Raw genomic sequence first — 21,137 nt, forward strand, 5'->3', positions numbered from 1 at the left:
AACGGCCGCTGGTGCCGTTTCTTCAGAGACCCGTGCCGTGACTGACGGCTCCCGTGCGCGTGCGCGGGAGTGACGTCACCGCGGCTCCAGCCAATCAGATGGCCAGATGCCGCGATCCCGGAAGACGGGCGACTGGACATGTCGCCCCTGCATACAGGTAAGCGGGCTGCACGGCGGGGGCTCGTTCTAAGGTATTGCATAATGAGCTAATATGCGATGCATACTAGCTCATTATGTGTTTCTCTTACAGGTTGCCAAAAAAAAAAAGTTGTACGGGTTTACAACCTCTTTAAAGCTTGTAGTAGGAGTTTTCATACTGCACTGAGCTGTCCTATCAGGATGCAGGACCCCTGAACCTCTGTCTGGACAGTGTCGATTGGCCCTGTGCTGATTGCATGCAATCTCCCAAGAAAAAAAAAAACCCTCTCTAGCAATACACACCAAACTGCCTGACTCTAAAGGCTCTGTCTTATCTGGAACTGTTCTGGAGTCAGTGGAAGAAGAGGAGGATCTGTGCATACAGGATCAAGCAGGCTTTTTACACAATGCAGACAATTACCCTCTTAGGTTCTACAGCGGGTATAACAAGCATACTTTACTGCATATACAGACTGATTTTACTGTTGTGGGTTTAGTAAAACTTTAAGCCAAGTACACATGATGAGATTTTCGGGCGAATAATTGTCCCTTTTTGTTTTTTTGACATATCGAAAATGAATAGGTTACTTAAGTATGAAAATTCTCGTATGATAGAATAAAAATTTGGAAGCGAAATAATGTATTTGTATTGTATTTTTGAAGGAAAACTGCACTGATTAAACAAAAATCGTATGATCTGGTATCGTACGAGAAACATGTTCGTGTTTTGGACGAAAGCTGTATACGAACGATCAGATTATCGTAGGATCGCTTGGAAAGCAGTATTCTTTGTACGATATTCTGGTCGTGTGTACAGGGCTTTAGATATTCATCACTAGGTATCTCTCGCACCTTCTGTATAATCCCATCTATCTGATTAGCAAAATAACTTTTCTGAATAAATCGATCTTCTATTACTTGGGACTGTGCAAAAAGGTCTGACTCCAAGGAACAGTTCCTTTTTACTCGCATAATTTGGTCTTCAGGGATATTCTTCAACCAAAATGGGTGATGCCCACTATGTAAAGGCAAGTAGCGATTATGGTCTGTGGGCTTAAAATAAACTTTAGTGCCCAGTTGCTTACCTTGCTTATAAACAATCACATCCTTACTCCACTGACACTCAAGTTTGATATTATTATTATTAGTGTTTAATTCAGTTAAAAAATAATTGTAAAGAACCTGCCCAAATAAAGAACAAATCCTAAAAAAAATCTATAAAACAGGGCTTTTTTTCAGCGGGAATGGGGGGGGGGGAGACGCAGTTCTGGCACTTCCAGTACTGAATGTATATAATGCCTAGAGGTGCTGGAGAGTTTATTGATGCTGGCTGCTAGGGGGATCTATTGTTGCTGGGGAGGTCTATTGTTGTTGGTGGGGGATCTATTGTTGCTGTGGGGGATTTTATGTTGCTCAGGAGTCAATTGTTGATGAAAGAGATCTACCTTTGAGGGAGGGGTATACTCTTAGATTGTAAGCTCTAATGAACAGGGCTTTCCGATTCGTACTGCATTCAACTGTTTTGTAATTGTACTGTCTGCCCTTACGTTGTAAAGTGCTGTGTAAAATGTCATTTGCTGGGAGGGATATATTCTTTTTGGGGGACCTACTGTTGCTGGGGGATCTAGAGATGCTGGGGTGAATCTATTCTTGTTAGGGGGGACCTATTATTGCTGGGAGGGATCTATTGTTGCTGGGGGTCTGTTGTTGCAAGGGGGTCTATTGTTGCTGGGAGGGATATATTGTTTCTGGGGACCTATTGTTGCTGGGGGATCTATACTTGATAAAATTGATCTATTGTTGCTAGGTGAGACCTATTGTTGCTGGGAGGGATCTATTGTAGCTGGGAGGTATCTACTCTTTCTGGGGGGTCTATAGTTGCTGGATGACCTATTGTTGCTGGGGATCTATAGTTGCTTTGGGGCTATTGTACCCGAGATAGATCGATTGTTGTTCGGGGGATGGTTATAGTTGCTGGGAAGGTCTATTATGACTTAGCACCCAAAAATGAAACTTGGTTCTGTATTCTCTAAAAAGGGCAGTACTGGGAGGCAGGTAGGTAGAACCAAGGAACATTGCTCGGGTGTGGGTGGGGGGCAGAGATCAGGAGTGACTTGGAAGGAGGGAGTACCTGCACCTATTTTCTGAGAAAAATGCCCTGTATAAAAGAGTAATTCATCTCTCCCTCTGCCAAATACATATTTGGCTTCCCATTCCCACATGAAGAGGTGCGCGGGACTATTGACAAATTTAGCGCCCATCGTGACACCTCTTCTTTGCGAATAAAGCTTGTCTAATTTCTGGCCAATCTTGCCGTCACAGATCCAATGCTATAGACTATAGGTCAAGCCAGGGGGGTTTTGTAAATTCTGGGTAATATTATATATAGTGCGTATAAGACACGTGCTAGGTACTAAATATTTCCTTTCTTTTTTTAGTAAGAACCCTAGTTCGATATCCAAATTCCACCAAAGTTTTAAATTCACCCTTATATCCATTAGTCGGATCCCTATCCAGTCTGATGACATAAGTGTCTCTATCGGATAACATATCTGTCAGTTGCATTAGGTAAAAGTTTTTGTCCAAAATCACCCCCTCCCCGTATCCCTTGTGAGCTAGACGTATTACTATTTTATTTTTTCCCTTGTGAGCTAGACGTATTACTATTTTATTTTTTTTTTTCTAAGTATTCAGTACCATCTTGAATGTATCTGGGATTAGTCATTTTTTAGGGTATATTTGTTTCAAAACCCAAAGGACTAGATTTTTTAAAAACATCTACGTGATGATTGGTTCTGGGGACTGAAAATGTATTTATTTTTTAAACCACAATCAAAACCAGCTGCTGCTACAGTGGCTCTGGTTTCTGTGGTTATTCTGCTCCCTAAGGCCTGGTTCACACCTATTTTCTTTGTTTGTGTGGTATCAATTTTTCAGTCCATTTAACATGGTTTCCTATGGGTTACGTTCGCATCTGTGCATTTTATTTAAAGGCCAGGGAACAGCAGATTGTGTTTTTGGTTCCATAGACTTCAATGGATCAAAAATGTGTTTCGAAAAACGCAAAATACACCTGGAATATGCATCATCATGACACAGGTATTGGTGTGATTGTCGATTAGGACACTAGTTCTGGCTTAAACTGGGATTAGGTGACACTGGACTTTGTGTGTCTGGAGATCAGGACACTGGTGCTGGCTTTCACTGGCATTGGTGTGTCTGGCGATCAGGACACTGGTACTGCTTTCAGTTATCTAATCAATTTCACTTAAAGTGGTTTTTAACCCACTTAAAATACTTTTACCTGTAGTTAAGCCTATATTAAGGCTTACCTATAGGTGCTACAAATATCTCCTAAACTTGCACCGTTTAGGAGATATTTACAGTCCATGCAGCCGATGACGTCATCGGCGCAAGCGCTCTGAAGGAACGGCCACCTGTGCCGTTCCTTCAGAGCCCTGTGCCGTGAACGGCGGCTCCCGCGCATGGCCGGAGGACGCGTTTAAGGAAGCAAGACGGCCGAACATGTCGGCCGTCCTGTCGGCAATGCGGGGGCTTCGATTTTAGGTAAATACTTCACAATGAGCAATTATGCGATGAATACTAGCTCATTATGCCTTTGTCTTTTTACAGGTTGTTTTTTTTTTTACTTTTTTTTCAGAGGGTTTACTTCCTCTTTAATAGAACGGATGTTCAATATCAATAGGTAACAATTTTATAAACGGATTACTAGTATTTGATACTAATGAATGAACGATACATGTAAGGTATAAGTATGTAGTATAAGTATTTTAGTTTGATCTTTGCGGGAGAGAAGCACTTTTCCTATTGGTCTAAGAATGGAATTGAGGTTTAAGATGAGTCAAGGAGCAGTAAATTGTAAGTGGCTTACAGGGCATGCCATATTGGTCCCAAGGAGGTTAATTCCTTGGGTCATGGGATGTTCAACCAGGCGGGCACTACGGATGGATTTAAGAAAATGTAATAGTTGCAGAATCTGAAGTGGGCCTAGAGGTATGAAGTCAGGATCAAGCGACATTTGTACAGGAGTTAACCAGGTTAAACCCCTACAAATTGAGGTGCTCGCAGCCTATTTTTGGTCTGTATGCAGGCAAAAGAGCTATCATACAGCGGCACAAAGTTAAAACCTTATTTAAATATGGTTTTGGTTAAAATCAATTTTATCAGGACAAGTGGATTGGGACCCCCATTCAGTCCCTTGGACAGGTAGTTTTTTTTTTTTTAATGACACACCCCTGCAAAAGCACAGACAAGGAGGGAGACAAGAAAGCCTTAAGATAGCTATCAGAAACAGATACCCGCTAGGTGCCACTTATCCTCCTCCCTACCATTGCCTCTAATGCATTTAAACGTTTGTTTGTTTTTTTTTATATAGGGAGCGGGCACCTTTTTTCCCACTTCTTTAATTTTCACCTAGGCAATAAAGACGTTACTCTTCTTGCCCCCTGCCCGCAACCTCCTGGGACATGTTACATTACCCAGGATGCTGCAGGACCAGTTTCACTGCACACGTGCAGTGGGTAACTGGCTGTGACACCCTAAGAAGTCACAGCTAGCTCCCAAACCACAGATGGCGTCACTGAAGACCCACAGTGGTGATAAAAACTGGCTGCAAGAAGACCAGACTCCAGGCTCTGATAAGTACATAATTTTAAAAGTCAGAAGCTACAGTAAGCTACAAAAGCTACCGTATGTCAGCTTCTGACATTTAATTTTTTACACAAGGGTGAAGTTCCTCTTTATGTAGGGACCCTTTTAATTTACAAAATAGGAATTTTTTTAATAGAGTAAGCAATGGGTAACGTAGATGAGGGTTTTTCACAGAAATTGGTTGGTTCCACAACCATTTATTCATAAGTCCTCCAGTCTTATATTCTATATAAAAAGAATATAGCAATGTGATAGGTTGTGTAACCATAAAATGTCCATCCACAAACGGCAGCACATACAAAGGGATTATAAGCAAAATCCAGCAGGAGCTACAGAGTATAAAAGAGAAGAGATGTGCCTCTAAGTGTAGCAATATGGTTACATCTAGTGAAGGTTCAACATTTAGCAACTCACATGGTTGATGATTAAAAGAGGCTCATCTAAGTATGCAGGCATCCGGGGTAAAGGTGTCCTTATAGAACTTCCTCCGAACCGCCAGCTCTCACCGCTGTCTGTCTTCAAGCGTGACTGGGAAGACTACCCTGTAGTAGAGAGATCTGAAAGCGAGGCTTGAAGCGCTCATGGAGCGCAGTGTGGAAGGAATGACGTCGATAGCAGTGCGGAGGATGGTCTATGTGGACAGCTTTACCCCAAATGCCTGCATACTTAGATGTGCCAGTTTGAATCATCAACCATGCGAGTTGCTAAATGTTGTACCTTCTTTAAATGTAACCATATTGCTACACTTAGAGGCTCCTCTCTTCTCTTTTATACTCAGTTGTGAAGTGATGCTACTTGTATATCAAGACATCGCTTGTTTATTGAGTCAAAATTTAAAAAACAATTTTGCTTGTCTTGCAAAATGCTCTCAAACCAGTTTACTCTCAATCCAAGGTTTTACTGTATATGTGAACCCTTACCTTGTAAATCAACCTATTCAGTTAAAATTACAAATGAAAGGCAAAACGTTTGTGTTTACATATCAAATAAATTATAAATACACTTTCTTTTTTTTTTTTAACAACTGATTCACATAATATCTGTTTTCAGCTTAGGAGCTTAGAGAGCTGGAGAAGGAGAAATGGCATTACACTGAAGTTCCCAGTAAGTAGGTTGGATTGTGTCAGCAACAGTCTGATCAATGGAGGAGAGCAGGCTGAGTTCCCAGTACAGCCAGAAAACTGACCAAGCTGTGCTCTTATACTTAGTGTAGTCAGTTTTTTTTTATAGGAAAGCAGAGGGACTGGGAGGAACATCAGTTATTTCACACAAAGGAAGCAATACAAAGAGAACAGGATACTTTGTCATACAAGTACATGATACAGCAGGCACATATCAGGAATATGAAATGTTGGGTTAACATATTCTTTAAAGCTCAGCATCTCCACATCTTTCTGTGAAGGAAATTCACCTGGTTACCAGGACAAGAAGAAAGGGGATAACCTCCCCAATTGGAAAACACACAGAAATAAGGAGAGATTTGATCCTTACTTTTTCCAAACCTAATACGGCAGGAGCTGGGCTTTGGGTTCAATTCACACCTATGCATGTTACTTTTGAGCGTTTCTGTAGTGCTTTTTGCTGTGATTTCCACAGTTTTTTATGGCTATTTTTCTGGGATTTTGCAGTAATTCACATTTTTTATGCTTTTTTTTGGGGCAAAATTTGTTGCAGATTTAAAAACACAAAATGCAAATCGCAGCAAAATCGGGGTAAACACAGTAAAAACGCACTACATGCTTTTATGCAGCTTCTAATTGAAGTCTATTGAACCGAAAAAGCAAACAAAGCACCATTTTGTGTTTAAAAAAAGTCTCTGACCCTTTCCAAAAACGCAGAGGCACAAAAATGCATTGATGTGAACGTGTTCCATAGGAATCCATGTTAAAAAAAATGTCCTGCATTTCTGCAAAAAGCATGACAAAACACATTGGTGTGAATGGAGCCTTAAAGCCCTTAAGTGTTCGTGTTTATAAATGCTTTGGAAGGTGTCAAACCTACTGATGCCAGCGTTTGTTAACCATACCTGTAGATGTTGTGTGGCTCTTTAGAAGGACAGGTTGAGGAATGATACCCCGATAGTTCAGTAATTGGTTGAACAGACATCTCACCCGCCGCAAAGAGGACGTTGGGAGTGTCCCAGTGGAAGAAAGACGAAGCAGGGACTGCATGGAACACTGATCTAGGTACAATGATAAACATAAACCTCTCAGGCTAGTGCAAAGACATTAAAGATAAATAAAAGTTTCCTGGAAAAAAAGACAAATAATAATTGCTGTACTGTAATTTCCATATGCACTTAAGATTTAACCACATGTGAATATATTAACTATATTTGATTGTCAACGGGACTTCATAGAGGCGCATTTATTTCATTTAACCCTTCCCAAAAGTATGTCTTTTGAGTTTTAAAGTGGTTGCTTATGTATCAGGAATGTTTGTTTTGTTTGTACGTCCTGCTCCTTCTGTTCCCTAGCAACACACACATGCATGACTTATAAGTATGTTAAAAGCTGTAGATTAAAAGTTTGTGCCCTGAACTTTGTATTACTAATATAAATTAATTGGGGTTACAACAGAATGGATCATTAACTGCATCGGTATATAAATTTAGTGGGAGCTGATAACATTCTAAATTCATGCCAGCTGACAATCCGATGCTAAGCACTTGTTTCAAGGGTTTGTCCTAACCAGCCTGCATGTTTAATGCTCTCTGTAAGGCCCCTTTCACACAAGCGGACCGTTCAGATCCGCCTGTCAGGTTTTTTTTGGCGGATCTGAACGGTCCCCCCCATGCATCCCTATGGGGCATCGGATGTCAGCGGACACATGTCCGCTGACATCCGATCCGATCCGTCAAATCTAGACGGATGGAAACCCTATTTTCCCATAGAGATGTATGGGGCTCTGACAGCTGTGTCTCCGCACACAGCACGGAGAACAGCTGTCATCCTCCTGCTCAGCAGGGGATCGGCGGATCAATCTCCCGCTGAGATAAACAGAGTCCGTCCGAGGGACATACTGTGTGAAAGAGCCCTAAGTCTCGGTTCACACTTATGCGATGCGGGAACCCTGCATCGCATTCCCAGCGTAGGCAGTTTACACTGCCATATGCAAATCGCTGGGGGTGTCGATTCAAAGTTAACGACACCCACAAATCAGTTCACATATCGCAGTGCAAACTGACATTCAGACACGAATCGGATCGCAGGTGAATCTGATTCTGGTGTGGACCCAAAAAAGGGTCCTGTGCGTGTTTGTGCCAAATCAGATGCGAATATCATCTGTGTGGCTGAATTCGCATTGCACAGACATCGCATGTGATTTTCAGAGCAGTGCGCTCCGAATCACATACGATGTCTGGCATCGCACTAATGTACTGCCATATGCGAATCGCTGGGGGTGTCGATTTAAAGCTAACGACACCCACAAATCAGTTCACATATCGCAGTGCGAACTGACATTCAGACACAAATCGGATCGCAAGTGAATCTGATTCTGGTGCAAACCCAAAAAAGGGTCCTGTGCGTGTTTGTGCCAAATCAGATGCGAATACTATCTTTATGGCTGAATTCGCATTGCACAGACATCGCATGTGATTTTCAGAGCAGTGCGCTCCGAATAACATGCGATGACTGCCATGGCACTAATGTAAACCGAGCCTTAAAGCCTCATTCGCATGAGTGTTAAGGCCCCTGCACTGTAAAGGGGATGTTTATTTATCGGTTTTGAGCTGATAAATGATGTGTGCAGGGCCCCCACATAAGTATATTGGGATGCATAGACACAGATATTTTCCCTACTTTGAAAGGCATGCGGGTGAGCAGCCCTGAATGGACACTGTCAAGCATTACAGGAGCTGCAAAAAATATCCCAGTGATGTGTTTGTGCAGGCATTAATACCACCAAATGCGACCCATTTAAGTGACTGGTGCCACGCAGCAACTGGCCTTGTGGCATGGTGGACCAGCATTTTGAGGGTTAAAACAAGCAGTGAGCAGGTGACCTATCACCTCCTCACCACCTGTCATATGCCATTGAAAAATCATGGATCCACAATGGACAGCTTTTCAGAGGAGCGACAAGCTATGCCGTCAGTGTAAACCCAGCCTTACTGTCCTGTTACTGAGATTTGGGCCCCTTTCACACTTAAGCCGTGCTTTTCCAAGGCAACAAAATCACATAAAAACTATCCTCTAATAAATCCTATGTAACCCTAGTTTCACACTTGTGTGGGTTTGTGGCCCAGGTTGGCAAGGACAATGCAACCCATTAATTTGAATGAACTGCTGTGCATGCGTTTCTCGCAAAAAAAGGTGCTTGCATCTTTTAAAAATGCTGCCACAGGAAAATCACATGGTGCTTTCGCACCATGCGGTATCTTTTAAGTTCCCGCACCCGCAAGCACGCTCTGGGTTAAGATCCATAGACATGCCATTGAGAATGAATGGCAGCCCCATATGTCTCTAGAGCAGCGCGTTATGGCTGTGTGAAAAGCTGCGATTCCCGCCCCTGCAACCACCGCGCACAGTGTAAACCTAGCCTAACTGTTTACACTGCGTTTTGAAAAGTCCTGCAAGCTGCATCTTTATTGCTTGTCTATTTGTCCTGGTGACTGTTATCACCAAGAGTGACAGTAGAAAATAAATCCTGGAACAGAAATAGAGGGGAAATCTTCCAATAGGGACACAAATTGCATTGACTACCAGGGATTTCCTATAACTTCCTGTTATAGCTATAGGAGAAAACATGAAGAGAAATATCCTCAAAAGGACACAGATGGCCAAAAACAAAAAAAAAAAACCTCACTGATATAGTAACCCACCCTTAGGCCCCTTTCACACGGTCCACTCCGTCGGCGGACTCCGTTTTTCTCAGCGGGGGATCGATCCGCTGATCCCCGGCTGAGAAGGTGGATGGCAGCTCTGTCTCCGCTCTGTGTGCAGAGATGGAGCTGTCAGATCCCTGCTTTTCTCTATGGGGAGATCGGATGAGAACGGACCGCCTGTCCGTTCTCATCCAATCCCATCCGATCCCCCAGACGGATGGAAAATAGGGTTTCCACCCGTCCCGATTTGCCGGACAGGATCGGATCGGACATGTCTCCGCTGACATCCGCTGCCCCATAGAGATGCATGGGGCTTCCGTTCAGATCCGCCTGAATAACTGACAGGCGGATCTGAATGGTCCGCATCTGTGAAAAGGGCCTTACTCTATCCAAACTGAAAAAAAAATATGTTGCCATGAGTTTTACATTAGGCCCCTTTCACATGGCTGTTCTGATCAGGTCCACCTGTCAGTTTTTCCGGCGGACCTGTGAATGCACAGTAAGGTGTAAATAAAAATTAATTTACACCCACCTACCTCCAATCCGATCTGCTAAAAATAACAAAAGGGAATCCGTCAACCTCTACCTGATCGGATAGGAGGGCAGTTGGGCATAAATGGACAGTGGAGTCTGTTAACACCTGGGTGCCCATAGAGCAGAGTGGGCCCTGTCCGTTCAGCAGAAGCTGAATGCACACGGACCTGTCATCTGCCCGCTCTGTTTAGCAGTGGGTCAGTAGGCAGATCCTGCGCTGACCAAAACAGAGTTCTCCCTGTGTGAAAGGGCCCCTAAAGTGGTAGTAAACTCTGTACTACCACTTGTACCTACAGGCCAGCCTATACATAGGCTTATCTGTAGGTACTGTGAAAATCTCCTAAACTTGCACAGTTTAGATATTCAGAGTGCATGCAGGTGGTGGCATTACCAGCGCAAGCGCCCTGAAGATCTGGCATACAGTGCTGGACCTTCAGAGCCCGTGCCGTAAATGGCGGCTCCGGCATGCATGCACGGGAATGACATCATCGCGCCCCTGGCCACTCATGTAGCCGGAGGACGCGAACACAGAAGGAAGATGGGGAAAATGTCAGCGCAGCGCTGGAGGGCTTCATTCTAAGGTAAGTCTGTCATAATGTGCTAGTATGCAATGCATACTAGCACATTATGATATTGCCTTGCAATATTTTTTTCCCCATCAACAGTTTACTACCTCTTTAAAGTGGAACTAAACTTGACCAATAAAAAACTGTAAGCAGTTTTTAGTTGCTGAAGAGACATGCCATGTCTCTTCTGAAATCACACACATTTACCTGCCCATTTGTAGTCTTCCATTGAATGCACACTGAGCTCTGCATCCGCAGCTCAGCCTGAATTCCGGTCACAGTCCAGCTGTGCTGGAGTGATGGACTACCATGCCAACATGCCAGATGACATCATTCCCCCCACCAGCCAATCCAAAGACCATAAACTTGGCACCTGGAAGTAGCCAGGGAGGAGATGACATTGGCCAGAGAGATGGATTATCCAGTGCATTGCTTTTCACTTCAAACATGTATTGGTGCGGTTTTACTGGTCAAAGGATTTCTATGTCTGCCCTGAGGTTTAGGCTCTATTAAATGCCTGAGCGTACTGGAATCACGCGATTCTGGCTGTGATACCATAATTGCAGCAAAACACGGGACCCATCTGCAATGCTATTATATTTTAATGGCACCCCAAAAGGGGTTACTATTTTGCTGTGATTGTTGAGCGATCAAATGCGCCTGGCTCTGTGCCCAAATTTGGTACATGAGCTTTTTTGGTGCGTTTTTGGAGCGAAGGGAGGCCCTTTCAAATGAATGGTGCCCCTCCAAATACGCGCCACAAAATAAGCTAAAAATCAATGGTGCTGCAGTACGCTTAGGTTTTGAATGGAGCCTTATACAGCCCTGTCAGACATCATGGACCTGACTATTCTCTACAGAAATAAAGAAGTTTTACAGGTGGGTCACCTCCCCACCCCCAGCCTGTGACTGGGTAGTGAGGGAACATAAGCAGCCTAATAATCAGCAGGTTCCTTCTTTGCATGCATTTATCTTATTGGCTGCCAGTGCAGCCCCTCCAACTGAGTGCTGCTGTTCATAGGCGTGTGCACAGGTGTGCCTGGGCACCCCCTAATCACCCCATGTGGCACTGATTTCCCCTGCTGCCCGAGCATCCCAGCTTCTCTCCTCTCCCATTGGCTGCTGCTGTAGGCACACAGGGGGATGGTTCAGGATGGAGAGCAGCCCCTTCCCTTTCTGAATGAACACAATGAGTGATCAGTATCAATCATGTGTGTCCGAGCTTTGAGGTGCACACCTATTCTTCTGTTATAGGGGGCTGTCAGAGCTCCATATTTAAAGCGGAGTTCCACCCAAAAGTGAAAATTCCGCTCATTTATTTCCTCTCCCCCTCTGGTGCCACATTTAGCACCTTTCAGGGGGGAACGGGACCTGTTTTAGACAGGTACCCTTCCCCACTTCCAGGATATGGCGCCGCGGTGCTGTCCCTCGGATGTTTGGTCCCCTCCTCCATCCCCCGCCGCCGAGCCAATAGGAATGCGCAGCACGCTTCGCGCAAACGCAGTAAGGATCAGACCGTGAAGCTGCAAGGCTTCACTGCCGGGTTCCCTCCCCGGCAATGGCGGCGGCAGCACCTGACAGCCGATGGAAACATCGGCTGCGGTGCTGACATGGCTGGACTCCAGGACAGGTAAGTGTCCTAATATTAAAATTCAGCAGCTACAGTATGTGTACAGTATGTGTAGCTGCTGACTTTTAATTTTTGGAGGGGGGGTGTGGAACTTTTTAATGAATATACATCTGTGCTATGGTCTGCCTACGGAGTTGAGCATTAATAACCATATAAGCAGAATGTCTATTGATTAATGACACTATGCTATGTGGAGCAGAACGCTAGACCTGACATATCAGCCCTATGTGCCCGGTCACTGCAGGTCAGCCCAAGTGTTATCACCAATACAAGGTCTATGATCACATTGCCCTCCCCAGCTTCTCACTCTGTCACTTCCCGAGTCCTCCGCGACCCCAGATGTTCTGTCACCGGCTCATAAGCTATGGGGGAAGGAGAAAAGAAAAGCACAAAGTCCGCCCGGAAACTCTTCCCCCTCTCCTGAACTCTAGCAATGTCAGTGTACACAGAACTGGGTGACAGCGGAGCCTGCGCAGTCACAGGCAGGAAGTTCTATGAGGTCATGTGACCAGACATTGAAGCACGTGACCGCCCCTAACACAACGGCTAGAGCGGAGGGCATGAATGTAGCTGAGGGGGGTGTATGGAATGTGTACAGGATGGCACGGGCACAGACTGTACAGGCAGGGAGGGCTCCAATGTCTGAGAACGAATAAAGCAGAATTCCAGGATCACAAACTAATGACTAAATACAAGAGCCATGTATTGTTCCTGGAATCTTGCTGTTCTCTCCCAGATCTGTGCAGAAATCCAGTGTGAGATTTTGTAGCCACTTCCATCCGCAAGGTTTACCCCCCCTTCCTGACCAGACCATTGTTTGTGATACGGTGTTCCGTGAGAATTACCTACCCTGTGAGAATTACCTACCCCTCGTCACTTCCGGCCAGAAGCATCTGAGCAGCACAGCAGTGCGCATGCTCAGAGCGCCGGATACCTAATGGCAGAACAGAGGAGCTTACTAGTGCGCATGCGCACTAGTATAAAACGATCACGGTGTACCGTGAAAAAAACCTACCGACGCGGCACTTACCTAAAACAGCTGTGCTGACATACGAGTCATCCCCGCACCTGTCCCGGTCACTTCCCTGCTCTCGGCAAGTAAATATAAAAGCGGCTTTCGGCTCAGTGATTTATGTTTTCATACAGCCGCCGCCGCTTTTATATTTACTAACCGAGAGCAGGGAAGTGACCGGGACAGGAGCGGAGATCACTCGTATTTCAGCACAGCTGTTTTAATGTACCCGCTGCATTACATACAGTGCGGAGTACCGGAAGTGACGAGGGGTAGGTTTTTCTCACGGGTAGGTAATTCTCACGGAACACCGGCACTGCTTTACTTTAACTGACAATTGTGCAGTCGTGCGACGCTTTACTCAAATAATATTGATGTCCTTTTTTCCCCACAAATAGAGCTTTCTTTAGAGCCCATTCACATTAGCGCGACTTGTCAGCCTGACAAGTCGCGCTCCCTCACGGTCCATTGACCGCTACAGGACCTGTTCTAATAGGAGCGACACAAGTCGCTCAGACTTAGAAAAAGGGTCCTGTACTATTTCAGAGCGACCTGCATAGACTTCCATTATGTGAAGTCCCTGTAAGTCGCTCCAAAGTCGTGGTGCAATGTAATGCACAAGTCGCCCCCGAAGTAGTAAGGAGTCGTGTCGCGCTAATGTGAACCGGCTCTTAGGTCCGGTTCACACTTATGCGAGTGCGGGAAGGCTGCGAATCCGCAGCCTGTTCCCGCATCGCACACGCACCCCCGGCAGTTCACACTGCCATATGCGATACGCTGGGGGTGTCAATGTAATCTTAACGACACCCCCAGTTTGATCGCATATCGCAGTGCGATCGTGCAGTTCGCACAGGATCGGATCGCACAAGTGTGAACCGCTGTGCGATCCGATCCTGATGCGGCTTCCAAAAAGGGTCCTGTGCGAGTTTGCTGCGGGTGCGAATTTAGCCATACAAAGTGTATGGCTAAACTCGCACCGCACAGCCGATCGCATGTAATGAAGGAGCAGTGCGCTCCGACATTACATGCGAACCCCGCACTCGCAGTAGTGTGAACCGGGGCTTAAAGTGGTTGTATACTCCTGAAAAACAAACAAACAAACCATGCAGGACAAAGGCATAATGAGCTAGAATGCATCGCATACTAGCTCATTATGAAATGCTTACCCTAGAACGAAGCCCCGACACGGTCGTCTGGACAACTCTGAGGGTGCTGACATGCTCCCTCTGCGTCTCTTCCTGGTTCGGCGGGTCCGACGTTGTGAGTGGCCGGAGCCGCAATGCGCGGGAGTTTCACTTTCCGGCAAGGAGTTCTGAAGGTCCGCCGGACCTTCAGAGCGCATGCGCCGCTGACGTCAGGGGCTTGCATGCAGGTTGAATATCTCCTAAACCGTGCCGGTTTAGGAGATTTTAGTTGTACCTACAGGTAAGCCTTATTATAGGCTTACCTGTAGGTAAAAGTCAAAAAGTGTAGTATATTACCGCTTTAAGTGGTATTTGATCACCTCTGCGGTTTTTATCTTTTGCACTAGAAGCAAAGAACAACCGACAATTTTGAAAAAAAAAAAATAATAATAATTATATATATATATTATACTTTGCTCTAAAACACATCGAATAACATTTCTTCATCAATTTAGGCCAATATGTATTTTGCTAAATATTTGTGGTATAAAAATAATCCCAATAAGTATATATAAATTGTTTTTGGCAAAACTTATAGCATCTACAAACCATGGGGTATTTTTACTTATTTATTTTTTACTAGTAATGGCGGGGCTGTGATATTACAGTGGACAAATCGGACACCTAACTGAAACTTTTGACACTTTTTTGGGGACCAGTGACACTAATACAGCGATCAGTGCTAAGAATATGCACTGTCACTGTACTAATAACACTGGAAGGGAAGGGGTTAACATCAGGGGCAATCAAAGGGTTAGCTAATGTTGCAGTGTAGTGGGGGAGGTGATTTTATTAGTGGAAGACATGGATCGTTGTTTCTGCTTTACAGGAACACAGGATTCATGTCTTCTGTACTGACAGTATGACAATCTGCCTTGTTTACATAGGCAGACTGGCATCCTGTCAGTGTACCGAACGATCGGCAGGTCCTGGTGGAAATCCGGGCCACCAGAGGAAGTGCAGGATCACATATATACATGATTCTTCACAGCACGGCAGCCCTGTAGCAGTAAATCTGCCATTGGGCAGTCGGCAAGTGGTTAAGAGCCTCCTGTAATAGAGACATGTCATTGCTGCTCTCTTTCCTTGCGGGCGATGACAGCCTGTAAAGTGTGGTTTCTGGGTTTCTCTCACAGTGCTTCTCTCTGAACAGGCTACCTACTGCACAGTGATGATGACGTTGCAGCTACTTTTACAAGGCAATAACTGGGCTTGCACACAAAGTGGATTTCTGTCCGTGGTGGGGATTGTGAGATATACTGTATGTACATTTTTTAGGTTTTATTGCTGAGGCGCTAGCCTAATAGTACAAATTTGTCTAAAAAAATGTTATCAAATATACAAACTACAAATATCTCTTCATGTGACAACGCTGAAGAAATTACACTTTGCTACAATGTAAAGTAGTGAGTGTACAGATTGTATACCTGTGTACATTTGCTGTCCCTTTAAAATACCTCAACACACATCCATTAATGTCTATACCGATGGCAACAAAGGTGAGTACACCCCTAAGTGAAAATGTCCAAAGTGTCAATATTTTGTGTGGCCACCATTATTTTCCAGCACTGCCTTAACCCTCTTGGGCATGGAGTTCACCAGAGCTTCACAGGTTGCCACTGGAGTCCTCTTCCACTCCACCATGACGACCTCATGGAGCTGGTGGATATTAGAGACCTTGGCCTCCTCCACCTTCTGTTTGAGGATGCCCCACAGATGCTCAATAGGGTTTAGATCTGGAGACATGCTTGGCGGTTTAGACATTAATGGCTGTGTGTTGAGTTATTTTGAGGGGACAGTAAATTTACACTGTTATACAAGCTGTACACTCACTACTTTACATTGTAGCAAAGTATCATTTCTTCAGTGTTGTCACATGAAAAGATATAATAAAATATTTACAAAAATGTGAGGGGTGTACTCAACTTTTGTGAGATACTGTATAACTGTGCTCCACTTATGGCGCTTTTCCACTGCATGGAACCGAACGGTTCGGCTCGCTTTTGTGCTTTTCTACTGCATGGTACCGCATGATATGGTGTAGGAACGGTCGGTACGGTACGGCGGCGCTTTTCCACTACATGGAACCGAACGGTATGGCTCTATAAAACAGTACCACTTCGATTGTGGTTCCAAAAGGTACCATACCGGTACCATATCCCACAATGCTTTGCATGCAGTCACTACTAGCCACTGATTGGTCAGAGAATCGTTGTTATCCCACCCACTTAACTTTAGTACTACTTTAGTGAAAAAGCAAACCATACCAAACCGTACCGAACCGTTCCAACACCGTACCATGCGGTACCAGCAGTGGAAAAGCAAACCAGGGCAAGCAGGGCCGAGTAGAGCCGAGCCGGTACTTGCAGTGGAACAGTGCCATTATATACTGTGCTCCACCACCTACGGTAGTATATGAGGGGCCACTCACCAGAAGGCTTTGGGCCACCAGGACCCTCACCACTTATATGGTGACTCGTATGTTGGGTTTGTAGTGTGCACCCACTTCCTCAATGCTTACATCCAATGTTAACTGCAGATTTAACCCAGAATAAAAGAACAATAACGGGTGATCATGCAAAAGGTTTGTTAAAAATTATAATTACAAATGAAAGGCGAGACACTCACGTTTTTGTTTGCCCTAAAGCTGCGCCCACTGTGCAGAGCCTATTCAAAAGCAGTCCTTGCCTCTGTGAGCAAGACGTGACATCAGTGAAAGACCCGGAAATTCCACCACTAGTTAGACCTCAGATGATTTCACTGACCAGGAATAGAACCCAGGCCACAGAGGTGAGAGTACCAAATCCTAGCCACTAGACCACCAAGGAGAGGTTTTGAAGATTTCCCTGATTGGGAATCGAACCCGGGCCATGGCGATGAGAGTGCCAAACCCTAGTCACTAGACCACCAAGGAGAGATGTTGAGTGGCCCCTAATATACTAGGTGGTGGAACACAGTATATAAATAGAGCACAGTTACAGTATATAAGAAGAGCATGTATCACTAATTCACAGATGATGAAAAAAGAAGTGGAATAGAAGACTTTATTATTTTGCATGGACTTTTTATGCACAGTTATATTATTTTGATGAACAGCTTGCAAAGTATTATTGGTTGGTTTGTTTGTATATTAGATGACATTTTTTAGACACATTTGCGTTAGTAAAAGAGAAGTATAGGTTTGGGCTATTTTTTAGAATTATACTTACCTAGGTGGATGCTGCATCTGTCCCCCCAAAAAAACCTTCTGCCTTTATAACCACTTTACATTTTTGTGCCTTGGGTTCAGCTTAAAGCAGTAGTAAGCCGCCACTGAAACAAAAATTAACTGGGCCCCCCTACATGGTAAAGTCATAATGTACTATTTTACAAGTATATAAAGGAAGCCAGGTGTTTTTCTCCTCCACCAACACAGATAACAAGCCTCTTACCAGAGGATGAGACCCCTTAATTACAGAAGGTCTAATGCTCTTCCTAAAAACAATGGGTTAAAATGGTTCGCAATAAGCTCCACTGGCAAACTTCTCCACTCATCTCATAGACTACACAATATTCATTTATACCATAGCAATATTAAAAAGAAGACAGCTCCCATTTAGCGTGATACTGGAAAACAGTCCCAATAGTATTAATTGAAATGATACAAAGATACTCAACAAAACAGCATATACTGAAAGGTGCATTGCTCAGTCTGTATGAATGATGGTGTCAGATCTTATGCTCTGCCTGAAGTGTTTCATTAGCATTGTCGTCATCAGGACTAAAGGAATGCTTGGCACATCTCAACCTTGGCCATTCTGTTTAAGAGTAGATCATATCAGGTCATTGAGTATCCATCGGTTACTTGCGTATACCCTATATTGATCTGATCTCCATCTATATATAGGGCTATTGAGTAGATCATATCAGGTCATTGAGTATCTATCAGTCACTTATGTATACCCTATATTGATCTGATCTCCATCTATATATAGGGCTATTGAGTAGATCATATCAGGTCATTGAGTATCTATCGGTCACTTGCGTATACCCTATATTGATCTCTATCCGGTGCTCTCCGTGTTATTCAGCTAGAACATGTAGAAGAGTTGGTGGAGTGGATGAATAAGCTGTCCTCGTCCTCCTCGTCCTCTGAAACCCATGCTCACAGTAGTTTGCCTTCCAACGCAGCTGCCAAAGCAGCCTGTTCCACAGACTCCTTCTCCACAGCTACTCCTTCTGTCGCCCCATCATCATGTACGGAGGAGTCACCTGAACTATTCGATCATTGTATCAGTGACATGCTGCTGGAGGATGCACAGCAATTTGAAAGCTGTGATGTTGGTTCGCAGGTTGATAAAGGGAATAACGTAAGCCTAGAGAGAGGGGGTGACAATGACGGGCAAGAATATACTGCCAAGTTTGCTCCAGTGAAGAGGAAGGAGGGGATGATGAGGTCACTGACTGTACTTGGGTGCCTGACAGGATAGAGGAGGAGGAGACACAACTCCAATGAGGCAGGATGTGCTCCAGGGGCCACCATAGGAGTAGCCAACCTATTGCATCACAGCACAGAGCTCCATAGATGCAGATAGCTGAAAACTCCCCGCGGACTCCCAAAAGTTCATTAGTGTGGGCTATTTTCAGCACATGTGCAGTAGACTGCAGCGTTGCTGTTTGCAACATCTGTCTGAAGCGGATGAAGCGTGGCCAGAACACCAGCCGTCTGGGCACCACATGCTTGACAAGACAAATGACGACCTGCCATGCAGTCCGTTGGCAACAGCACCTGAAAGAGCCACAATATCAAAACAAGCATACTGCACCTTGCTCCTCATCTGGGATCTCTAACCCTATACCTCATGTCATCTCAAATACCTGCATTGAGAGGAATGATGGTATAACAATGAGTGCACCCAATCTGCTAGCAGTACACCTCTGCTTGATTTGAGCAGCAGGCAAATTTCACTACCCCAGTTGCTGAACCGTAGAAAGAAATACTGTCCCAGCCATCCACATGCTAAGTGTCTTAATGCTAGCTTGGCCAAATTGCTAGCATTACAATTGCTGCCTTTTCATCTGGTGAGCTCTGCTCCCTTTCGCAAATTTGTGGAATGTGCTATACCACAGTGGCAGGTACCAAAAAGGCATTTATTTTCACGTAAGGCCATTCCGGCTCTCTACCGTCATGTGGAAGGTAGTGTTTTAGCCTTGTTGGACAGAGCAGTCAGCAGGAAGGTTCACATTACTGCTGACTCTTGGTCCAGCAGGCATAGACAGGGATGTTACATTTCTTTCACAACGCACTGGGTAAATCTGCTGGCAGCTGGGAAGGATGCAGGACAGGGTTCAGTGTTGCAGCTTGTTTTGCCACCACGCCTCCAAAAAGCTGGTGCTGGTTCTGCCACATCTGGCTACTCCACCACCTCCTCCTCCTCCTTTTTATTCTTCCTCCATGTCCTCTTCTTCTCAATTGTCCACTAAAGCAGCAGCGCTCCATAAGCGTTCTACACAAGCAGTCAGGCTAAAAGATGCCATGCCGTGCTTCAGTTGCTCTGTCTAAGGGATAGGAGTCACACTGGGGCAGAGATTCTGTCAGCTCTGCAGGGGCAGGCTAAGAGATGGTTGACGCCATGACAGCTTGAGCCAGGAATGGTTGTATGCGACAATGGCATCATCCTTCTCTCCCCCTCCATCAGGGACACTTGACACATGTTCCATGTTCCATGCTTGGCACATGTCCTGAATCTGGTGGTGCAGCGTTTCTTGACCAAATACCCAGGCTTCCAAGATTTCCTGAGACAGGCCAGAAAAGTCTGTGGCCATTTCCGGCGTTCATAAAATGCCAGTGCTCGCTTATCTGACATTCAACGGGAATTCACCTCATTTGTGACATGCCCACCAGGTGGAATTCAACATTAGCAATGCTGTAGCGGTTGCACACGCAGCAGAGGGCCATCAATGAGTACCCGTGTGAGTATGGCACAAGGACAGGGTCAGGGAGCTTGGCTTTTTTTCACCACGCCAGTGGCTTTTGATAAAGGATGCATGCATCGTCCTGTCACCGTTTGAGGAGGCCACAAGGCCCTCTAGTCTACCTGCTGGAGCACACGCTTTGTGGAATCATGGACAGGGCACTTGAGGCAGAGCAGCGGGAGGAAGAGGAGGACTTCCTTTCCTCACAAGATCCCCTTTATGCAGATATCATGCTGCAGGGACACAAAATACACAGGAGGAAGAGGACGAGGCGGAGGAGGATTGCAGCAGCATGGATGTAGAGTATAGCATACAGCAGTCTTCAAGGGATGGTTTTGATTCCCCAGAAACTACAGGAATTGTACGTGGTTGGGGAGAGGTTGCTCCTGCTGACAATGTCATCCTTAGCGACCCAGAGGACTCAGAAACTCATGCCTCCTCCAACTTATTTTGCATGGGCTCCCTGATTCTGCAAAGCCTGCGAAAGGACCCAAGGATTCATGCTATCAAGGAGAGGGATAATTACTGGTTGGCAACCCTTCTTTATCCACGTTACAAGGGTAAAGTTGCAGAGCTCATCATGCCTTCGCAGAGGGAGCAGAGGATGAAACATCTTAAG

At 45.0% G+C, this 21,137-nt stretch overlaps 1 protein-coding gene across 1 annotated transcript in view; it reads right to left on the reverse strand.

Moving 5' to 3' along the window:
- VWA8 (von Willebrand factor A domain containing 8) overlaps positions 1-12,829 on the reverse strand; it is a 668,510-nt gene extending 655,681 nt beyond the window's left edge. The window contains exons 1-2 of the mRNA XM_082247613.1: positions 12,675-12,829; positions 6,836-6,991 (exon numbers count right to left, since the gene is read on the reverse strand). Coding sequence (XP_082103739.1) covers positions 6,836-6,980 — 145 coding nt within the window. The 5' untranslated portion in view covers positions 6,981-6,991; positions 12,675-12,829. The remainder of the gene's footprint in view (positions 1-6,835; positions 6,992-12,674) is intronic.
- Positions 12,830-21,137: the final 8,308 nt, after the last annotated feature.

The sequence above is a fragment of the Pelophylax lessonae genome (assembly GCF_965119305.1).
Source record: "Pelophylax lessonae genome assembly, chromosome: 2".
Lineage (NCBI taxonomy): Eukaryota > Metazoa > Chordata > Amphibia > Anura > Ranidae > Pelophylax > Pelophylax lessonae.